Source organism: Sus scrofa, chromosome 14, assembly GCF_054392235.1.
Source record: "Sus scrofa isolate SSC_HxYL_T2T_F1_AM1 chromosome 14, Sscrofa_HxYL_maternal_Yorkshire_Landrace_v2.0, whole genome shotgun sequence".
NCBI classification, from domain to species: domain Eukaryota; kingdom Metazoa; phylum Chordata; class Mammalia; order Artiodactyla; family Suidae; genus Sus; species Sus scrofa.
Genome location: NC_139396.1, coordinates 130,317,839 through 130,342,057, shown reverse-complemented (window position 1 = coordinate 130,342,057; position 24,219 = coordinate 130,317,839). Strand labels below are relative to the sequence as shown.

The 24,219-nt window shown below is 43.7% G+C and overlaps 1 protein-coding gene across 4 annotated transcripts in view; it reads right to left on the bottom strand.

The window, feature by feature from the left end:
• DNTT (DNA nucleotidylexotransferase) overlaps positions 1–24,219 on the bottom strand; it is a 194,228-nt gene that overhangs the window by 35,519 nt on the left and 134,490 nt on the right. For 2 of the 4 annotated variants that reach the window (XM_084994985.1, XM_084994984.1), the window contains 2 exons: positions 18,391–18,588; positions 16,556–16,680 (listed from right to left, as the gene is read on the bottom strand). In XM_084994985.1, the coding sequence (XP_084851111.1) occupies positions 16,556–16,563 (8 nt within the window). In that variant the 5' untranslated portion in view covers positions 16,564–16,680; positions 18,391–18,588. The remainder of the gene's footprint in view (positions 1–16,555; positions 16,681–18,390; positions 18,589–24,219) is intronic. The other 2 variants (XM_084994983.1, XM_084994986.1) reach the window with 2 other exon arrangements.

The window sequence follows — 24,219 nt, the reverse complement described above, 5'->3', positions numbered from 1 at the left end:
ATTGAACCCGCATCCTCAAGGACACTATGTCAGGCTCCTTAACCTGCTGAGCCACAATGGGAACTCCACACATTTTTAATTTTTGATAGCAGTCTTTTCAATACTGATGATTCAAAGCAAATTAAATAAGACATTGTTTTATAAAATATTTTTATGATTTAATCACTCTATAAAACATATAGATCTGATTTCAGATCAAACTGGGCTGCTTTTTTTTTTAAACCTTTTTTCCCCCTTTTTTTGCACAACCAGACATAGCTTCATCACACCCTTCAGACATACAACATTAGCCAAGAAAATCTTCTTAGAGGTCTGAGTCTCAAGTCTGCAGGGCTTTTCCTAGAACTCCTAAGGCACCAGAGTAGCAGGCAGCACCCTTTCCTCGGAGATCTGTGTTCCAGCTTCATGGGGACTGCCTGACCCAGACTTCGAGGTTTCAACAATGTCCCCTCTTTGCCTTTGTTCCTATAGCCTTAGGGGTGGGACTGCTTCCTCAGTTGATCTCTCAGAGTTATCTCAGTGTGCTCTTTTTGCTTTGTACCCCTCTGATCCGTTAAATCAATCCCCTGTATTGAATTCTCTTTGTTGAAATACCTAGTGTGCTTTCCTTTCTCCTAACTGGACCCTGACTGACTGATAGATACATTGTCCAGTGAAAGTAAGGGTGTCGGAGTTCCCGTCACGGCTCAGTGGTTAACGAACCCAACTAGGGACCACGAGGTTGCAGGTTCGATCCCTGGTCTTGCTCAGTGGGTTAAGGGTCCGGTGTTGCCGTGAGCTGTGGTGTAGGTCATAGACATGGCTTGGATCCCGCGTTGCTGTGGCTCTGGCGTAGGCCGGCGGCTACAGCTCCAATTAGACCCCTAGCCTGGGAACCTCCATGGGAGTGGCCCTAGAAAAGGCAAAAAGAAAAAAAAAAAAGAAAGAAAGTGAGAGTGTAGAAGATGGGGACTCACTTGCACGGCTGGAGGCATACTCATTCGAAGGGGAAATTTGTCTCTGAAATGATATTACTGCTGGTCACAGCCCACTGGCCATAATCAGCCACATAGTTCCACCTAACTGCAGCAGGGCTTGGGAATGCAGGGGAACACATGAGATTAGGGAAAGTGTTCCGGTTCCTGCCATGCCTAGGATCAAACTAAGTGCTGGCTGATGGCTGTGGAGACCCGCAGTCAAGTGAGTACTGTGGCATCTGCACTAAGCCTGGGGCAGATATCAGGGAGGACCAGAGCCCTGCACTTCCTAGAGGGGAAACTTCAAGAGGAGGACCACACGGGACAGTGGCCAGGCCATCCTGGACCCTTGCTAGGATTCCAAGCTGTGGGTGTGGTCCTAGGGACAGGAAGATCTGAGCCCCATGAAACAACTTCATATCAACTGTTCCTTCTTTCAAGCATCATATAGAGGTGAAGCTCCTTTATAAAGTGTCTAAGGGGCTATCCTTAGTCTGGGTCAGATACCCACTCTGCTTCCAGTCTTCTATGCCTCCTTGCCCATAAGAGCACAGGTTATTCTGAGTTGTGATACCCTGATCTCTAGGTGTACATTTTTTTTTTCTTTTTAGGGCCACACCTCCAGCATATGGAAATTCTGGGGTTGGGGTTGAATCAGAGCTGCAGCTGCTGGCCTACACCCCAGCCACAGCAACACAGGTCCTAAGCCTCGTCTGCGACCTACACCACAGCTCACAGCAATGCTGGATCCTTAACCCACTGGGCGAGGCCAGGGATCAAACTCACAACCTCATGGATACTAGTCGGGTTCGTTTCCCCTGCTCTACAAGAGGAACTCCTCTATGTATATTTTCTATTGGACTGTAAGACCTATTGGGGCAGGGAGCAGGGAGGTCATATTAACATCTGCATCCCTAGCACCTAACATAGCTCCTTGTACAGTAGGCATCAGTAAACATAGAATAAACTAAACCAAATCTAACCTGTTTTTACTATTAACCTTTTATGCTGTTTGGATAACTATGATATGAATCTTCTGCCATGTCTGCCCTTCTCCAGGCTACGAGTTTCCACCTAAATAGCTCCTCAATGTGAGCAAGTACAACACAGCTGAAAAGGAGCCAGACTATCTGAACTCAACACCCAGACACGTATGAGCTGTGTGACCTTGGGTAAGTTATCAAACCTTTCTGTGCCCAATTCCCTATATGTGCAATGGAGGTTATAATGATTTCTATCGTATAGGTATTTATGAGGATTAAATCAGCACCTCAAAGATTCTTGGCAGGCAGCAAGCACTAAAACTGTTCACTGTCATTATAAGCTCAGCCATGGAGTTCCTGTCATGGTTCAGTGGTTAATGAACCCAACTAGTATCGATGAGGATGCGAGTTCAATCCCTAGCCTCAATCAGTGAGTTAAGGATCCGGAATTGCTGTGAACTGTGGTGTAGGTCACAGGTGCGGCTCGGATCCCACGTTGCTGTTGCGTGGCTGTGGTGTAGGCCGGCGGCTACAGCTCTGATTAGACCCCTAGCCTGGGAACCGCCATATGCCGCTGGTGTGGCCCTAGAAAAGACAAAAGATAGCTCAGCCTTCTTGCCCCCTTCCCTCCTCTGTCCCCCCTGGTATTCCCACACACATGACAGGTATTTCCGTTAGAGTACTTCTTACTGGTCTTTTGATCTCCCTGGACTCTCCCCAAAGCAGTGCCAGGCCCACTCAAGAACAGACCCAGGATCTTAGCGAGACAGGAAGGGTGTCCTGCAGTGGTCCCAAAATGGGCGCTGAGTGACACTGCAAAACAAAAAGTTCTCTAATGAACGGAGGGAAACTAGACAAACTTTACATGTGCTGCAACTGTCAACTGAAAAAGAAAAAAAAAAAAAGAACAACCTAAAAGTTGAGAATTATGTTTTTATTTGGCAGATAAAACTGAGGACTTAAGCCCAGAGCACAGATAGCACAGATAGGGACTGCTCTGAAGAGGCAAGGCGGGGAGCTAGGAAATATAGGAGTTTTTGCAACAAAGCCCAGGTAGTCAGAACATCAAGATTACTGTTAATTAAAGAATGCTAGATATCCCAAGTTAAGGAATTTAGTGCTTTTTTACGTATGGGAAGATGCAAAATCTGGGCTCATTGAAATCATTCCTTTGATAGGCACCCTAGCTCTCTGGGGCCAGTATCCTGTGCTTTCTCCTCCTGGGTCTCCTTAGGGTGTGTCGCTGGGGGTGGCTGCAGTGTGATGGCTTGGTGGCAGCAAGAGCCTTTGCTTACTGCTGTGGCAGGCAGCATTTTTCATTGACAGAACATGAAAGACTTCAAGAAGCCTTGCAGTAAAGAAACCTGTTTATTTTTGCTTGGTCCAGGGAGTACCCACTGCAGCTCAGCAGGTTACAAGCCTAACTAGGATCCACAAGGTTGTGAGTTAATCCCTAGCCTCACTCAGTGGGTTAAGAATCTGGCGTTGCCATGAGCTGTGGTGTAGGGCACAGACACAGCTCAGATCCTGTGTTGCTGCAGCTGTGGTGAAGACCAGCAGCTGTAGCTTCTGTTCAACCCCTAGCCTGGGAACTTCCACATGTTGCAGGTGCAGCCCTACAAAGAAAAAAATTTTTTTGCTTAGTCCAGTGTATTCCTAACTTTCTGGTATGTATGTACTGTTTGCTTGTTTTCTAGAACACATAGACCCATCTTGTTGAACACTTGATGGCTATATACATACTTGGAGTTCGACAGGCCCGGTAACCACCTGCCACTCATGCAGTGTGTGATCTTGGGGAAGTCACTTCATCTGTGGGATTCTCAGCTTCAAATCTGTAAAATAGCAATCAGTGTGCTGACTTCATCGTATTGTAAGTGATAAATAAAACAACATGAACATAGCCACCTGGCCCACTCTCGGTGCTTGGTCCTCATCCTACCCTCCCCTTCATCCTGCCACTCCCCTGTGCTGGAGACAAGACCAGTGGTCCTGGCTTGGGTAGGCGATGACGGCTGTGAAGAAACAGAGAGCACACCTGGCCACTGGCTGCCACTCGCCCACTTCTATGCAACTGCTGCTCTTCTTCATTTAACATTGGTTTATTTTTCCACTTGGGGGAATGCTTGGTATCCACATGATCGAGACCTTTACTGAATCTGAGTGTCTGGGCAGGAAAGAAGGGAGAAGGTTGCAGGTTCTCCTTGGTTGGGTGGAGAAGGAGGCTGCTTCGCATCAACAGACATTATTTTTATCCCTAGAAGTCCTGGTGTTCTTCCGTTTCTGGGCATTAGAATAAGTCGGTTTCGGAGAGATCACTTCTGCTTCCGGCAGTTTTATTTTCTTTTATATTGAATATCTTATATCATCTACTCCCTTCAAGCTGTAGATCTGGGAACTCTGCCATCCTCAAATGTGTGGGCTGGGTTTTGTTTTGGTTTGGTTTCTTACCAAACACCAGCTTCCTCTGCTGCCTGAACAGCTGTGTTTGGTTCTTGGCAGCGTGTGTTTTCTGGAGCTTAGAAATGCCTCCTTGGGAAAATTTGTAGAGTTTCTTGAATGACAAATATCTTGGAAAATTTGTTTCCTGCCACCGAGAAATGTAGTTTTGTATCCTTGACACCATTAAACACAAGGAAATTCTAGATGTTCGTTATACCTTGGGGTTTCACCTTTGTCCACAAAGTGAGAAATAATGGCAAGGACCAGATAATTGGCCACAGCAGCTTATTTGTGACTCCAGCCTTCATTCAAAAATACTTATTAAATTCCCGCTGTGCACAAAATGGTGGGTGAAAGCCTGAGTGTCAAATATTGAGGGAAGAAAGGACAGGTACTTGAAGAAAAAAAGTTTGAAAACGACAACTGGGATTTTTATCTGCAAAGAATTGAAAGCTACTGAAGGCGTTTGAGCAAAGGCAGGAGGTAATACAATGGAATCTCAGGAAAATCAGCCAGGTGATAATGAATGGGATGAATCATAGAAAGGGAAGAAACTAGGAGACACTTGGAATAATCAAGGCATAAGGTAATCAAAGGCTGAGCTGGGATAGCTGGAGGGAATCTAACCGAGCCTGAAGCAACAGTGGCAGGTCCTGGTGTCTGTGCTGTTGGCCATGGGTTGGGCAGACCAAGGTCAGCAGTGGTTGCTGAATACTTGCAGGTAAGTCCTCCAGGGCTGCCAGAACCTGGGGCTTTCCAACTCTTTATCTCCAGCCCACACCTCGCTCTTGAATGCCTGGCCCATTTAGGCTCCTCTTATGGGTTTTACTCAAAATGCCTAAAACAGAACAGCTCGTCCTCACTCCCCAAAAGGCTCTTTCATCTCCTTCCATCAAATGCTTTTTTTTTTTTTTTTTTTTTTTTTTTGCCATTCCTTGGGCTGCTCCCACAGCATATGGAGGTTCCCAGGCTAGGGGTCCAATCAGAGTTGTAGCCGCCAGCCTACACCAGAGCCACAGCAACTCAGGATCCAAGCTGCGTCCTGCGACCTACACCATAGCTCACGGCAACACTGAATCCTTAACCCACTGAGCAAGGCCAGGGATCGAACCCTCAACATCATGGTCCTTAGTCGGGTTCGTTAACCACTGAGCCACGACGGGAACTCACCATCAGGTGCTTTTTAATTCTCTCCTTTTCACATGAGATGGTGTTTCTGAGGTAATCAGTAACATCTCTATGACCTCTGGATTGCAAACCAGAAATAAGTACAGGAATCAGATAGGCAGCCAGCAGCACAGGAATGGTTAACAATCAGTTCTCAGAGTTCCAGAAGATTTCACCTTTGAATGGCGTTAGCTGGCTCCAGTACACCACTGTGATCTGAGTCACTGGATCAGCTTCATTTCTAGTAAACTGGAGGTTCTGACTTGATTTTTTTTTTTTTTTTTAGCTCCCACCTTCAAGACACCTATATTTTATTTATTTATTTTTGTCTTTTCAGGGCCACACCCGTGGCACATGGAGGTTCCCAGGCTAGGGGTTGAATAGGAACTACAGCTGTCGGCCTACGCCAGAGGCACAGCAAGTAGGGATCCAAGCCATGTCTTCCACCTACACCACAGCTCATGGCAATGCTGGATCCTTAACCCACTGAGTGAGGCCAGGGATCGAACCTATGTCCTCATGGATGCTAGTCAGATTTGTTTCATCTGAGCCACGAAGACACACACACACACACACACACACACACACACACACATATATATATTTTTGTCTTTTTGCCTTTTCTAGGGCAGCTCCCGTGACACATGGAGGTTCCGGGCTAGGGGTGGAATCAGAGCTGTAGCTGCCAGCCTACACCAGAGACACAGCAACGTGGGACCCGAGCCACGTCTTCAACCTACACCACAGCTCATGGCAATGCCAGATCCTTAACCCACTGAGGAAGGCCAGAGATAGAACCTGCAACCTCATGGTTCCTAGTTGGATTCGTTAACCACTGAGCCACGACGGGAACTCTGAAGATACCTATATTTTAATGGAGAAGTTGATGACAGAATCATACTGTGATAATGGCACAGCAATTGTGGTCATCTGTTAGGCTCTATGAAGTGCATTAACATTTAGCCTCACACACACTCTTCAAAGCACCCTGGAGGATATTTCATTTGTCCCTCTTACAGCCTCCTCTGGGAGGAATTCAGAGGAGTGAGGGAGGGGAGAGCCAGGAATGACGACGCAGAGGAGGGAGACTGTCCAGGGCCAGAAGGACTGGGCCAGCTCCCAGAGAGCCCTGAAAGCCTGAGCTGGCAGAGGGAAGCCTCAGAGAGTTTCTGAGCAGAAGAGAGGCAGGAGCAAGTTGGCCTAGCAATGATATGAACGATAGTCTAGGAAAAGGACACCTCAGAGATGTGGAGACCCAGGGGAGAATGCTGATGGAAGCCCAAATGGAGGTTATCCATTCATTCATTTGTTCATTCATAAATATTTATTGTGTGGCTCCTATGTTACAGGCATCATTCTACACAATAGGAATACAGAGTGACTAAGACAGGCTGTCCCAGCCCACACTGTATTTACATTCCATTAGAGGGAGAAAAATACCAATAAATACAATTAATAAATGAACGAGAGTATGCCAGATGATGATAAGTGCTATGGAAAGAATAAAGAGGTTAGGGTGGGGTCAGAGTAGCAATTTCAATTAAGATGATCAGAAGGCCTCACTGAGGATGTGACATTTGAACAAAGACCTGAAAGAGGCTAAAGGCAGGGGAATGAAGACTAGAGATAAATGCAGCAGATCAAGGGAAGCAAACCCAAAAGAAACAACCTCATTTATTTTTATTTTTTGGTCTTGTTGCTTTTTCTAGGGCCGCTCCCGTGGCACATGGAGGTTCCCAGGCTAGGGGTCTAATAGGAGCTATAGCTGCCAGCCTACACCAGAGCCACAGCCACTCCGGATCTGAGCCGAATCTGCGACCTACACCAGAGCTCACGGCAACGCTGGATCCTTAACCCACTGAGCAAGGCCAGGGATGGAAGCCGATACCTCAGGGTTCCTAGTCGGATTCTTTAACCACTAAGCCACAACAGGAACTCCGAAAAGAAACAACTTTAAAAAGACAGAATGCCATAATCATTTAGACAATGATTTGGAAAACAAAGGGATCATAACAAAAAAGTGTAAAATATATAGAATTAAACCAAATTTGGAAAGTGTTTGACCTTCATGGTTTGAAAAGAGTCAGTTGAATTTTTGGTTACTCTTTACTAGATTTTATGGGGTAAATATTAAGCTATAGTAGTATTTGTACTTCCCAGGGGTCTGAGATGGCCTCAGGTCATAGCAAAATGAATAGCAAACCAAGCCTGATGATAATACTATGCTTCAAATTCCCTGATTACTTCTAGTCCCTTAGGAATGGGCCTTTCCCCTCTCCTGCTATAAACATTTATCACCAAGGTTGCTGGTACCCCCTGCAGGGGATGCTGTGGTGTACTGCCTACAGCCCCCCTTCAGGACCCAGGCACCCACTTCCTCTGCCACCGGGAGTGTTGACAGCTGATGGCTCACTGCCAAAGGGAGCCACCTGGCCTGAGGTCAGGACCCTCTCTGGGGACAGCTGCATCCAACTCCTGGTGGGGGAGGGTTATGAAGGCTAGGCCATCTTGTTTCAAGGGATGAAAATGCTGAAGGATCCCCATCCCCTGAGCATCCCGCAGGATTGGCTGAGGCCTGTGTTGTGACCACATTGTGGATCAACTCTTCCCTCTACCTAGTCCACTTCCTTCACCACCCCACAGATGTTGATCCCAAGAGCATCTTCAATAGACTTCCTGCACACAAATCCCCATTTCCCAGCCAGCTTCTTGGGAACTCACTCTAAGAACATTCCTTTGATACTTATCCTATTTTGATTGCCTTCTGATCCTAACCACCTTTCTTTATGTAGACAAGCACTGCTGGCCTTCCTATCGAGGTCACAACCTCCTTGAAGGTAAGGAGATTGTCCTTGACCTCTTTGTGTACCCTCCAGGGTCCTTGTACACAAATGACAGTCCCTAATTACAGGCTTAAGGAGCCATTTCTGCTTTCATCCAGGAGACCAAAGAGAATTTCAGTGGATGACACACCCCTGGTGCACAGAAGGAGAGAGCTCAAGCCCACAGATGTTTGTGCCAAACCATTTTTCTAAAGCTGGTTTTGCTGGGGATGCAGCCAAAACCCTCTTATTCCCTGCCAGGAAGTGAAAGTCTTTTATCACCACCTGGGAGGAAAAAGGGGTTCAACCGCTCAGGCCCAGTAGAAACAATCTCACATTGGTTAATATGGTATGAAACTCAACTCTTGATAAAACAACTTTGAGAAATTTATTTTGAATGTGTGCTTCTCAAAGAGAGTAAGTTAGGAGGTGAGGAGCAGGGGCTCACTTTCAACATCATAACATTTTTTTTCATAAAGTTTTGTGAGCAATTGTTTACTTTCTAAAAATAACAAAGAAATTCATATGTAATGTTTTAAAACTATGGAGACAAGAGTCTAGCTTATAGTTCTGTGCTAAATGGTGTGATAAAATTTAACCAAAATGTTTGAACTTGTATAAACTATATGCTACTCTGATATAAAAGAGCCTGGCTCCTTTCAGAAGTTTTTAGAGGTAACAGGTTACTTTGTCCTAGAGAAAATATGCCTATTTTCAACTAGGAAGTCTGAGCTTTATTAGAAAAGGCAGACGAGGGTGCAGAAGAAAGAATTTGACTGAAGGAAGTGGTTTGCTTCAAGAAAGCTTGAGAGGAGGACGGGGTGGGGGGGCAGTTTCAGAAAAATCCAAGACGAGGCTGGTAGCTCTGAGAGGAAAACTCAGTAAATTCCAGATAATAGGGTCTCCTGGGATGTGGTGGATGTCAGTCAGCTCAGGCAGCTATGGAAAAAATACTATAGACTGAGTGGTTTAAACAACAGAAATTTCTCAGGGTTTTGGAGGTTGCCAAGTCCAAGATCAAGGAACTGACCTACATGGTTCCTGGTGAAGACCCTCTTCCTGGTTTGCCAATGGCCACTTCTTGCTGAGCCTCATGTGGCAGAGAGAGATTACGTCTTTTGTGTCTCTTATAAGGGCACTAATTCTATTTATGAGGGCTCCACCTTCATGACATAATGGACTCCCAAAGGTCTCACCTCCAAATACCATCACATTGATGATTCAATAGGTGAAATTTGAGGAAACACAAACATTCAGTCCATCACAATGGGTAAAAAACAAGAGCAAAACCAAAAAACACTGTTTGCCTGATACACACATACATTGTTACATACGTATTTTTTTTTCTCTACTTAGAACTTTGGTTATGACCCTGGTTATAAAACAGAACTATCTGAGCTTTTAAAATATCAGGGATCAGCAACAAACTCAGCAAAGTAATAGGATACAAGATTAACATTCCAAAATCATTTATTTTTCTGTATATGAACAATGAAATATTAGAAAAGGAATAAAAAAATACTTTTTAAAATTGCACCCCCCAAAATTACATACCTAAGATTAAACTTGACCAAGGAGGTGAAAGACTTATATGTGGGGAACTATAAAACATTAATCTAGGAAATCAAAGAAGATTCAAAGAAATATAAAGCTAGCCCATGCTCCTGCACTGGAGGAATTAATATTGTTAAAATGGCCACACAACCCAAAGCAATCTACAGATTTAATGTGATCGCTATCAAACCACCAATGACATTTTTCACAGAACTAGAACAAATAATCCAAAAACTTATATGGAACCATAAAAGACCCAGAATTGCCAAAGTAATCCTAAGGAAAAAAACCAAGGCAGGAGGCATAACTCTTCCAGACTTCAGACAATATTAAAAAGCTACAGTAATCAAGAGAGTGTGGTACTGGCACAACAACAGACACACCAATCAATCGAACAGAATAGAGAACCCAGAAATAAACTCAGACACCTATGGTCAATTAATCCTCAACAAAGGAGGCAAGAACATAAAATGGGGAAAAGACAGTCTCTTCAGAAAGTGGTGCTGGCGAAACTGGACAGCTGCATGTAAATCAATGAAACTAGAACACACCCTCACACCATGCACAAAAATAAACTCAAAATGGCTTAAAGACTTAAACATAAGGCAAGACACCATAAAACTCCTAGAAGAGAACATAGACAAAACATTCTCTGACATAAATGGTACAATGTTTTCTTAGATCAGTTTGCCAAGGCAATGGAAATAAAAACAAAAATAAACAGATGGGACCTAATCAGACTTACAAGTTTTTACACAGCAAAGGAAACCACAAAGAAAAAAAAAGCAAGAAACAAAAACAAAAAGACAACCTATAGAATGGGAGAAAATTATTGCAAATGATGTAACTGATAAGGGCTTATCTCTAAAATATATAAACAACTCATTAAACTCAACAACCACAACAAAATACAACCCAATCAAAAATGGGGAGTTCCCATCGTGGTTCAGCAGAAACAAGTCTGACCAGTATCTATGAGGAGGCAGGTTCAATTTCAGGCCTTGCTCAGTGGGTTAAGGATCCAGTATTGCCATGAGCTGTGGTGTAGGCTGCAGACTCAGCTTGGAGCCTGCATTGCTGTGGGCACAGCTGCAGCTCCAATTCAACCCCTAGCCTGGGACCTCCATATGCCACCATGGGTGCAGCCCTAAAAAGACAAAAAAAGAAAAATGGGCAGAAAACCTAAATAGACATTTTTCCAAAGAAGACTTACAGATGACCAGTAGGCACATGAAAAAATGCTCAATATCACTATTAGAGAAATGCAAATCAAAACTACAGTGAGGTACCACCTCACACCAGTCAGAATGGCCACAAATAACAAATGCTGGAGAGGGTGTGGAGAAAAGGGAACCCTCCTTCACTGTTCATGGGAATGTACATTGGTACAACTATCATGGAGAACAGTATGGAGGTTCCTCAGAAAACTGAATATAGAACTACCATATGATCCAGCAGTCCTACTCCTGGGAATATACCCGGACAAAACTATAAGTCAAAAAGATACATGCGGAATTCCCGTTGTAGCTCAGTGGTTAGCGAATCCAACTAGGAACCATGAGGTTGTGGGTTTGATTCCTGGCCTTGCTCAGTGGGTTAAGGATCCCCTGGCCTTGCTCAGTGGGTTAAGGATCCGGCCTTGCCATGAGCTGTGGTGTAGGTCGCAGGCGTGGCTCGGATCCCGCATTGCTGTGGCTGTGGTGTAGGCCAGTGGCTACAGCTCCAATTAGACTCCTGGCCTGGAACCTCCATATGCCACGAGTGCGGCCCTAGAAAAGACGAAAAAAAAAAAAAAAAGATACATGCACCCCTATGTTCATAGTAGTACTATCACAATAGCTAAGACATGGAAACAACCTAAATGTCCATCGATACCATCCAGAGATGGATGGATTAAGAAGATACAGTACATACACACAATGGAATACTACTCGGCCATAAAAAGAACAAAATAATGTCATTTGAGGCAACATGGATGCAACTAGAGATTCTCATACTAAGTGAAGTAAGTCAGAAGAAGAGACAAATACCATATGATTATCACGTATATGTGGCATCTAAATTATGGCACAAATAAACCTATCTAAAAAACAGAAACAGACTCATAGACATAAAGAACTGACTTGTGGTTGCCAAGGGGGAGGAGGATGGGATGGACTGGGAATGTGGAGTTAGTAGATGCAAATTATTACCTTTAGAACGGAGGTACTACTGTATAGCACAGGGAACTATATCCTGTCTCTTGGGATAGACCATGATGGAAGATAATATAAGAAAGGGAAAGTATATATTTGTATGACTGGGTCACTCTGCTATACAGCAGAAACTGGCACAACATTGTAAATCAACTATACTTTAATACATAGAAATAAATAAAATATCAGGGATCAGGCTCCATCCTAGACGAACGGAATCTGAATCTCAGAGGGTGGGAGTGGGACTTTAAGCATCTGTGTTTTTTACAAGTTCCATAGTTATTCTCTTGTGCTGCCAAGGCTGAAAAACTGCTGGTTTAAAATTGCATGTGTCTTGCTGCCATTGCTAGCTCTATTTTGTTCTCCTTTATAAATAGCTATAAATATATACAGACATGGACTCCTTCTCTATTCTCTTTTCATATTTAGATTTGCTAAATGTAATCACTACTTTTCATTGGTGGAACACTTTCCTCAATATTCTGAACAACTCAAATTTGTACCAACCAGCACCTGCCAGATAGCATCATGAAGGGCACTGGGAGAAGGCACTGCCCTCCTTTGAGTACTAGCTTCCCTTCATCACCACCCCATGAGACGGTGTCCCAGATGCCACAAGGCTTCTCCTATATATCTGGGCACCATCCTGAGGGTGTTACATTTCTTGGAGTTTCCCAAGTAGAAACGGAGTTACCTAATGGAACAGTTTAAATGCTTGGATTGGACCAAATGGCCAGATGGGACTAAACTTTAGTACTTTCCCCACAGTCCAGCAAAAAGAAAACCAGCTCTTCCATAGACAAAATAACAAAGCTCGTACTTTTCTCCGTACACATGAGGTAAGGCACGTGATCTTATACCCTGACACATGAGCTTATAAATCCATCTGCATATATCTATCTATCTATCTATCTATCTATCTATCTATCTATCTATCTATCTATCTATATAGACACATCCACACACTGTAGACCGAGAACTTTAGACATACAGGCCAGCAGTGGGCAGCACCTGGCATGGTCTGGGATTCTGGTGGCAGAGAAGGAATACCAGTTTCTTGGAGGCAAAACCTAACATACACACGTGGAAAATGCTGCAAAATGGAACCCATTAATGGTGCCAATGACAAGTCAGTTTGCCTGGGATCGGTTGCCATCACTCAGAGAGCTGGCCAGATACAGCATGGCTTCATTCCCAATGATTCTGCTGTCCCATGCACAGAAGTTCTAGCTGTCACCATTTGGTGTCACTATTTTCTATCTTAAAATGTCTCGAAGTTGTAAAGCAAAGTTCCTGTTGAAGAAAGTCTGGAGCATCTGATTGTGAATAAATTACTTTACTTAAAATTTAAAAAATATTCTTCCAGCAGTTTCTCAATCTTGGCAGCCCAGGAGGGCATCTGTGGAGCTTGTGAAAAAACACACTGATGCCCAGCCCCGTCCCCACCTCTGAGATTTGGATTTCATTCCTCTGAGATGGAGTCTGGTCCCTGATATTTTAAAAGTTTGGGTAGCTCTATTGTGTAGCCAGGATTGGGAACCAAAGTCCTAAGTAGAGAAACAATATTTACATAAAAATGTATGCATGTAACATGCAAAGAGTAGTTCTGGGTTTTGCTTTCATTTTTTTTTTACCCATTCTTATGGGCTCAATGTTTGTCTCCCTAAAATCCATTCTTTCATTTTCTGATGTGTAATTTTTTTTCAGTTATGTGGAAAAAGGGCAGCATCCTCTTCATCTACAAATGGCAACAGAGGATTACATCATTCATTTATTTGACCAATAGATGTCGAAGATCAGCATGATGTAACACAGGTCCCTACTCTTACAGAGATTTGGGGGTTCCAGTTGTCAGCATAAACTGGACCGAGGCAGCCACTGGAGGCAGCAGTGCTATAAGGAAAGAGGCTGGCCCTGGCTTTTAGCCTGGCTTTGCCATTATCAGCTGTGTGGCCTCGGGCAAGAAAATTAACCTCTCTGAGCCAATCTCCTCATACCTAAAACACACACAATAAACATCTAGTTTATCATGAAAATTACAAGTGTTACTTGCACTCACAGTACTCATGGAATGTCTGTTTAACATGTAGGTAGAGGCTGCTCTGGCCTCGTGGTCCTCCAGCTCTGAGGCTGTGCAATAGCACGTTTGGAGCCCATTGTAAATTTTACCAATTTACACTTGATGACAGGTAAATGGCTGAAGTCCTCCATGTGTACACTTAAATTATTATAGATATTGCCCTTCTGCAAATTGCTCTTCATTGAGGATGCACTAAGTTACACTCAGATTATACACCACTTTCTCACATTCTTAACACAGTGCAGTCCCAAATATTCTTTGGGATCTTTGCCAATCTGACATGTGGGAAAATGGACCTCAGTGTAGTTTACATTTGCATATCCTTTCATATAGTGACTTTATGCATATTTTTCATCTATGTAAGGACTATGTCTATTTCTTTAAACCATCCATCCATATCTTTTGTCTATTTTCCTATCGTGTTGGCGGTTTCTTACTGATTTGCGAGATTTGTTTTCATATTACAAAATGAGCCCTTTTCCTGCATATAGACTGTAAATACCTGCCCCAATTTGTCTTCTAACTTGATTTCGTTAATGGCGGTATTTTTCAAACACACAGATTTCTAATTTTTATTATTTTATTTTAATTTAATTTAATTTAATTTTATTTTATTTTTTTGTCTTTTGCTTTTTCTAGGGCCGCTCCCGCGGCATATGGAGGTTCCCAGGCTAGGGGTCCAATTGGAGCTGCAGCCACTGGCCTACGTCAGAGCCACAGCAACGCGGGATCCAAGCTGCGTCTGTGACCTACACCACAGCTCACGGCAATGCGGGATCCTTAACCCACTGAGCAAGGCCAGGGATCAAATCCGAAACTCATGGTTCCTAATGAGATTCGTTAACCACCGAGCCACGACAGGAACTCCTCACACATACAGAATTTTTAAAATGTAGTCAATATCTCGATCTTTCGTGATTTTTACGTTTTGTGTCATATTTAGACAGCCTCTTCTGAGATTCTAAATCAGGCAAAAAAGTTCCATGTTTTCATTTAAATTTTTTAATGATTTTATCTTCATGTTTAAATCTTTAATCTGCTTTGAATTTATTTTTGAGTACAAAGTGAGGTATTGGATCCAAGATTTTTTTTCCTCCAAGGAGCTTTTGAGTTGTCCTAGATCTTTTTATTAAATAATCCATATTTTCTCCACTGATTTGAAACCTACTTAGGTTTTGAAAGAGGGTCAGCGATTTCTAAATTTGGCAGCAGGAGGATGTCCAAGCTGCAGAACTATAGATTAAGCTCTTAGCTCTTTCTGAATGTGTCTCTTGTCATTTGGAAAAAGAAGAAATAAATACACACGGATCTGATAATTTAGCTCAACACATAGCTGTGTGGGAGAGTGGAAAGAATATAGGCTCAGAAGACCTCACTTCACTTCTCTTGTTGAGTAACTGTGGGCAAGTCACATAATAACTGCTCTGTGCCTCACTTTTCTCCTCTGTAAAATGGACCTAATAATAGCACCCATGTCATAGTATATTGTGAAGTTCAAGTGCATTAATATATGTGGAAGAACTTTATAAATTATAAAGGGAAATAATCATGTTAGTTGTTTTTGAATTTTTACAAGCTGGTACAGTATTACCAGTTGACTTAGGCAACAAAATCCTAGACTCTTTTTTTTTTTTTTTTGTCTTTTTGCTATTTCTTGGGCCGCTCCTGCGGCACATGGAGATTCCCAGGCTAGGGGTCCAATCGGAGCTGTAGCCACCGGCCTACACCAGAGCCACAGCAACGCGGGATCCGAGCCGCGTCTGCAACCTACACCACAGCTCACGGCAACGCTGGATCGTCAACCCACTGAGCAAGGGCAGGGACCGAACCCGCAACCTCATGGTTCCTAGTCGGATTCGCCAACTACTGGCCACAACGGGAACTCCTAGACTTTTTAAAATTATCAGTTTTCTTGATATCCTTCCCATTTCTTTGGAGATGATTAACTTCTCTCTCCTTGCGGGTGAGCGTTTTGGATTTGCTGATTTTTGTTTATTTGAGTGTTTTCTGACAGCATCTGAGTCAGGGAAGGTAGTAAGAGGAAGAGAAGGGAAGAGTAGGAAGTTAGAATCACCCATTTGGTTTGGAGAGAGAAGGAGGTGAATCTGCAGAGGGGAAGGAGAGAGAGAAGGTGAAGGGATGGAAAACAGCGAGAATCACAGGGAGTGTAGACGGGCTTATCTGCAATCTTATAAACACAATTATTTCCTAGAAAATGCTAAAATTCTGTTTCATAATTTAACTGACAGGAGGAAAGTACAGCAGAGAGACTAAGAGTCAGATAGTGCAGCAGTTGAATCAAAGTCCCTCCTTTTAGCAGGCCCAGTTTTCTTATTTTCGAAGCAGCAATACTCACCTACACATTCCTCATGCTTGTGTGAAACCAGATCAGGGGCTGGAGTGAGCAGCTGAAGAAGAAGCATAAATCTCACAATGGAGGCCCTTGCAAAATGCAGCAGGATCTGTCCACAACCAATCCTGCTGGAGGAGGTACAACTGGAGTCCAGGCAATCACCTTTGCCCATCCTGCAAATCCCTCTCCCCACTTTGAAGCCCGCAGAAGGCTGCTCAGAGGAATGTACCGCCGATACCCCACCAAGTTTTCCAGAAAGGACATGGGATGATGACTCCATCATCACAAGGGGAAGGAAGAGAATTCAGGACAAGGGGGCCACTGGGTGGGGACACTTAAAGGGGGGTGTCCATGAGACCAGCAGAAGGACCAGGAGAGAATGAAACCACCATTCAGGCTGCAGCCATGGGACAATTAATGAAGAAAAATGTGACTGTGATTTAATTTGCTGGAACCAGAGAAATTTGGTCTTAGAATTCTCTCAGCTGTAAACTTGGCTTCATCAACCTGTCCTATGATGGCTAAGGTTGATCATGGTTCCCATATCTACACAGATTACTACAAATGCTTCTAGCTCCAGGGGAAAGGTGACTTCGAAATTCCTTTTCCACATTTAGCACATTCTGAGAGTATTTTATGAAGTTCTAAACATCTGAATAAAGGTCACCCAAAACACCCCATTAATCAGCTGGCTCAGATATTACAACGAATTACAATATTTTCTCTGAGTCGGTTATTATAAATAATATTGGAAGTATATTGGAAACCACCAAAGGATGTTTGCACTCTTTTGTAAGGTCACATGATTACATTTCAATGTAAATTTTCTGGTTAATTCTACACCAGCCTTGAGAAACATGCATGTGTCTAGGTATGCCTGTTAATTCATAAAAACCCATCAGCAGGGCCAACTCCATGGGCATGAGCCCTTCACAGTCACATAGGTTCCCAACTGTCAGAAGAGCCCCACAATGGACTCAGTGCTCAGCGGTCACCATCTTGAAATTCTTAATTTTTTAACAAGGGGGGTCTCACATTTCCATTTTGCACTGGATCCTAGAAAATATGTTGCCAGTCCTGCTCACTCTGAACTATTGGACTTTGTCCAAAAGAGCAAACAATCTTTTTAAAAATGTTTAATTTGCTAGTTATTTTTTTTTAAATGTCTACTGTTCAGGTATATATAAAATTACATGTGAATTCTCCTAGGGAAAAATGCATCATCATTGCCAATGCATATACAAATGGTATGAATTTTTTTTTTTTTTTTTTTTTTTTGTCTTTTCTAGGGCTGCACCCTCGGCATGTGGAGGTTCCCAGGCTAGGGGTCGAATCGGACTTGTAGCCTCCAGCCTACACCACAGCCACAGCAACTTGGGATCTGAGTTGTGTCTGAGACTTACACCACAGCTCATGGCAACGCCAGATCCTTACCTCACTGAGCAAGGCCAGGGATCGAACCTGCAATCTCATCGCTCCTAGTTGGATTCGTTAACCACTGAGCCATGATGGGAACTCCTACAAATGGTATGAATCTTGAATAAATGGCAATAAATAAAAGGTTTTTAAAGGAAAAAAATAGTTGACTTAATTTCTTTGGTTCAGGAGGATTAATTCTAACCTCGCCATCTCCTATAGTTAGAGGAAGTGGGAGAGAAATAGAGACTGAACAGAAAAGACCAGTCAAGGGTGTAGAAAAAAAAAAAACAGAGAGGAATTGAGGGTGGGAGAACAAAACGAATCAAGTGTTAAGGCCCATGGTCTTCTTTCCGTGGAAAAAAGCGATTTGCATGTTGCCCCTTCTGATATGTGAATTTTCTGATGATATTTTGACTTACCAGGACGACAGACTGTGTGCTCCCTTCACTGTGTGGTTTTTAAATTCTTCTGGGTCTGGCTTGCTTCAAAGCAGCCTAGAAACCTCATCTTGGTGATCTCTTTAGGTGACTGGACTCCAAGTAAAACCAAGCTGTCCAGGTGGCTTTGCTCTCTTAACTCTCCCTATGCTTGGAGGCACTTTACTGTTTTGCCTGAACCTAAAAAATAATAAAGTTTATAAATAAGTTAACCTCTTTTCTTATACTGTGCAAATATATACCTTTACCCCCTGAATTCTCAGCATTGCTATTTTAGTTTTTCTGTCCTAGCCATTTCTTTCACTGCATTTTAAAAACCTGGACATGTGTTCCCCAAAGAAATGATTCTGTTGCTTTAAGAGGGAAAAAAGTTACACTTGGTCAGTCTGAAAATGTAACACCTGGTACCCATATTTAGAAAGTTTTAAACACACACACACACACACACCACCACCACCACCAGCACCACCACCAGCACCACCACCAGTAGCCTTTAGCACTGAAGTGTGCAAAACATTACAGGAAGCTCCTTGCTTAAAAGCAGTTTGAGTTCAATAATTTATTTGTAAGTTCATTGTTTGGAACTTGAAAGCACTTTTCCCATAGAAGCAAAGCTATAAATGGTGCTTTGGTCCCCAGGCTCAGAAGACTGTTGGAGAAATGTCTGCCTTGGTGATGAAAATAGAAAACGACTCTCTGGCAATACAGTAACCGAGCCAAAGAAAAAAGCTAAAAAGTAAGAATTCGATTGCTTTGAATGCTTACTGCTTGTGAAGAATGGATTTCATCTGAGGAGGTAGTGGAGGTGGCTGGAGATTTCAAGGTGCCTGTGGGTCATTTCCATGGCCCAGGCTGTTTGCATGTTTGGTTAAAAGACCTCAGTGTTCTTTGTCCCCCGTGCAAGGGTGCACCCCACAGGGTTTTGCTGCGACTCCCAGAGTTGGGTTCTATTTTTATCTCAGAAGAGAAAGGAGAGCAAGACAGGAAGGGAAATTTTCCCGAGGTGTCTAGAGTATTGGAAAAAAGAGAAAAGGGATAAATGAAGCTGGTTGACCCAGTGACACTGCAGCTCATGTTGTTCCTTTGGAATAGAAAGTCCCCTCTGTGTGTCTCCTACCACACTTACATGTAAAGCTCCAGCTTACAAGTCTTCTTCTCTGGGGAGCTGTCCCCATTTTCCTAACTTCCCCACTAGCTCTCAGCGCAGCTTACAAATACCTCTCTGAAAGCACACTTCGCATTGCTTTGTAATTATTTCTGTCTCCTCCTCTTGAGTAGGACCCATCACAGGAAGAGATAATTTAAAGTAATTATTTATTTATTTTTGTCTTTTTAGGTCCGCCCTCGCCGCATACGGAAGTTTCCAGGCTAGGGGTTGAATTAGAGCTGTAGCGGCTGGCCTAGGCCACAGCCACAGCAACTCAGAATCCGAGCCACATCTGTGACCTACACCACAGCTCATGGCAATGCCGGATCCTTAACCCACTGAGCAAGGCCAGGGACTGAACCTGCATCCTCATGAATGCTAGTCAGATTCATTAACTGCTGAGCTGCAACAGGAACTCCTGAAGGAACTTTATACAATATCGCAGAAACCTACAATACACAAGAATGTATGTTTGATTTGCCTAAATTGGAAGCAAGCTGTGAGCAGGAAAAAAATAGGACCGGGGTGGGGGTGGGGGTAGGGGGCGAAGATAGTGGGGACATCACTCCACCAAAAGGGAGATTGTAGGGGAAGAAGTCTCAGAGCAGAGCCTCCCAGCTCTCTCCACTTACCAGGAGCTTCACTAGTCCAGAACCACTTGCCTCTTGCCCAAGATCAATGGGATGAGGAGACCTTGAGGTGGATTAGGGGAGATGGAGATTGTATGGAAGCCAGGGCTTTATGAACTATGATAGTTACATTTTTAAGTTTCTCTAGAAGCCAATCTCCCTTCTTCCAGTGAAAGCCCCTGATTTTCATGTGGGGCTCACACCACGTACCTGGGCCTGGGATGACCTCTGACTCAGCTTCAGGATGGAGGATGAAAGGATGAAAATGCAACCTAACCCTCCCAGAACCCAGGAAGTTAATAAAAAGCTCTAAATGCCCCCGAATTCCAGACCCTGCTTGCTGCCAGTAAATAGGTAGAAGGTCACACTTCCTATTGTTCCAGGGCCTGCTATCCTGGCCTAAGTAAGATAACAGGAAATGAGTTGACTAATCGCTTATCTGGATTCTGTAAAACTGACTGGCACCATAGAAGAATTGATTACACATTGAAAGCCCTAGTGACCTATCTCATTTGCAATATGTCACTCTGCCCAGGAGCCCATGCAGATGCGGACCTCCGGAGCTATTTTAAAATGATTGGTCCACGAGCGCGGGCTCTCAATATTTTAAAATGATTGGTCCCTGGAGCGCGGGCTCTCGATATTTTAGAATGATTGGTCCACGGAGCGCGGGCTCTCCATATTTTAAAATGATTGGTTTGCGACGCACAGGCTTTGTTGTGAACCCCATAAAAGCTGTCCCGATTCCCCACTCCGGGCCGCAGTCCTCTACCCCTGCGTGGCGGACGACTGTGGGCCCCAGCGCGCTTGGAATAAAAATCCTCTTGCTGTTTGCATCAAGACCGCTTCTCGTGAGTGATTTGGGGTGTTGCCTCTTCCGAGCCCGGACGAGGGGGATTGTTCTTTTACTGGCCTTTCAAGGACAGGGCCTCCCTTCCCCCTGGCCTTGGTGTTGGGTTCAGGGATGGAAATATGACCAAAACATCCAATCAGGGTAGATCTTTTGAGGGTGCTGTCACCATTCCTTTGTTCTTGAACCTGAGAGGCTGTGAGGCTGCAACAAAGTAGTGGTGTATTGATGAATGTTTAATAAGCGGCTCTCCAAAAAAAAAACCCAACCCTGATTTGAGGTATTTGCCAAAGCCTGTGCTATAAACGTTTCCATTGTGGCTGATTTCAAGCTCCAACCTAATGTTCCTGAACACGGAATTGGGAAAAAATATGCAACGTGTGGCGGAGGTCTTTCCTGGGTGGTTTTTCCACCACAAGGAGAGAGACAATAGATGTAAATAACCTCAAGAGCACACATAAGCGCGAAATGTAATAATGTAACTAGGAAAGATGAGTTTTGAGTATCTATGACCTTCCTTTAATTGTAACTTATTTAAATATAGCTTAAATAATTTGTCTCTTTCAAACCTCTTTCAAATAATGGCTATGTTAACAGCAGGCTCACAAAATTCCTAAAAATTGAGCAATTGTCCCTCAAGAGCTAGTATGAACCAGATCCCGCAACCCACTGATCCAGAGCTATCCAGATCCCGCAACCCACTGATCCAGAGCTATCCAGCCACGGAGAAATTAACCAAGAGGCCCAGAGAGTGTGCAAAACAGTCCTAACCATAGTGTTTACTATGTAACCCTGTAGCCTGTCCAGCCCAGGAAGGTTCTGCCTTTCCCAGTTTTCACTGAGTACTTAATATGATTCCATTTTCTCTCCTTTCTTAGCATATGGGTTAAACTTCCATTTTTTACTTTTCTTAGTGATTGCCCTGGAGTGTATAATATACCATACATTTATTTACAGCAAATCTAAGTCCACTTGCTTTTTTTTTTTTTTTTTTTTTTGTCTTTTCTAGGGCCACACCCGCTGCATAGGGAGGTTCCTAGGCTAGGGGTCTAATCAGAGCTGTTGCCGCCGGCCTACACCACAGCCACTGCAACACAGGATCTGAGCCACATCTGCGACCTACACCACAGCTCATGGCAACATGGTATCCTTGACCCACTGAGGGAGGCCAGGGATTGAACCCGTATCCTCATGGTTCCTAGTCGGATTCGTTAACCACTGAGCCATGATGGGAACTCCATAAGTCCGCTTTCAAATAACACTACACCACTTCACAGGTAGTGTCATAATAAAATAATTCTCATTTCTTTCCTCTCACCCCTTGTCTGATTGCTCTCATTCATTTCATGTATGTATATATAAGCATACATAAGCATATACAGCTACACATAATTTTGTAAGTTTTTCTTTTTTTTCTTGTGATGGCCAGACTTGATGTATGAGGTAAAAGAATGGCTGTAAATAGGCCTTTGGTACTGTGCTGGTGAGGTGTGGGGGAGGGGAGCATTCTGTAGTCCTATGATCCTGGGTGTCTCTTAGTGAGCCTATTCCTCTGGACCATGAATTTCACAAATGTCTCTCTTTTTTATTCTCCCCCTTAGGTGGGATGGTGTGGCTGGCGTGGGCTGGAGGTGGGTATTTCCCTTTCCAAGGTCAGTTAGGCTCTGATCATACCCTGGCAGGTTAGGCTGTGGTTAACTAGTTTCCCCTGGGGGGCAGAGCTTGATAATAAAGGAGTGCTCTGATTTATTTCAAAATGCTTCCTTTCCTTCTCCCCTACCGGAAAGCTCAAGGGGATTTTTCTCTGATATTTACCGTGGGAACCTGGCCAACCTCCAAGAGGAAAATCTCACACTATTGTTGGGGTCCCCTTATGACTGGGTCCTCCTGGAGTTTTTGCGGTGTTGTTGTCCCCATGGAGCTTCCAGCAATTCATCAATCACAGATTAGGTTTTTCTACAACCTCACTCATTCCTGCAGTGGTTTTGCTAGCGAGTCTCTGCTCCAGTAAGCCGTGATGACCTGTATTCACCTGTCTGTGTCTCTGATCTTGGAGGAAGCAGTTTGCACTGTATCCTTCCTCTCTCACAGAACAAAGAAGAATTGTTGATTTTTCAGTCTGTTTGGTTTTTCATTGGCTGTTAGGATGGAGAAACAGCTACCAAGCTCCTTACGTATGAAACCAGCAACGTCAATGACTTGTAACATCGATTCAGCTCCTGAGTTTGAATGGTAGTTGCGTATCACAATGAATTTTGACTTTATGCGCATATTTCTTTTAATAGTTGTCCGGTTTAATTCAGAAAGTACTTATTGTACACAAATAATATTCCAGCTTTGTGCTTTCTATAGAGGAAAACCAAAGAAATACAGTCCTTTCCCCAGCATGTTTATAATTTCATCAAGGTAATAGGATATACACTTAGGAAAAATATTAGCGAGTTGGCACATGGCTAAAAGTAAAACCTGTAGTCCGAGTAACGAGAGCTGGAGGAAGTCAGAGTGGTTACCAGGTGGACCAGAAGAAAAGACAAGCTTCCAGGAGGAAGCTTTGAAGGTAAGCAGGATTTGGACAGCCCACAAGAAATAAGAAAATGGTCAAACCTGGGTAAAACAGGAGTTCCCATTGTGGCTCAGTGGCAACAAACTCAACAGGGGATCTGGCATTGCCATGAGCTGCCGTGTAGGTCGCAGACATGGCTCGGATCCCACATTGCTGTGGCTGTGGCTGTGGCCAGCAGCTGCAGCTCTGATTCCACCCCTAGCCTGGGAACTTCCATAGGCTCCAAGTATGGCCCTAAACAAACAACCACCCACCTACTAAGGGCAATAAATGCAAGATGGAAAGACTGTGCCCGTGCCAGGGGACTTCTAAGCAGGATTCTCCCTTAATGGAGAGGGCATGGATGAGGAGGCCTGGGGTACCAGGCAGTTCCAATACTCTGATAGCTCTCTATCAAGGGGATTGTGGGTGAGAAATATTTGGAGACTTGCCACTTTTAAACTCTTACATGAAAATTTCAAATGTATAAAAAAGTTGAAAGAATAGTAAACACCATCACCCAGCTTCAGTCACTGCTAATAATTTTTCTGAGTCTTCTGAAAGGAAATTGTAGACACTGTCATATTTAAACCTTAAATCCAAAAGCATTCACTTCCCAAAAATATCCTAATAAGGATCTTTC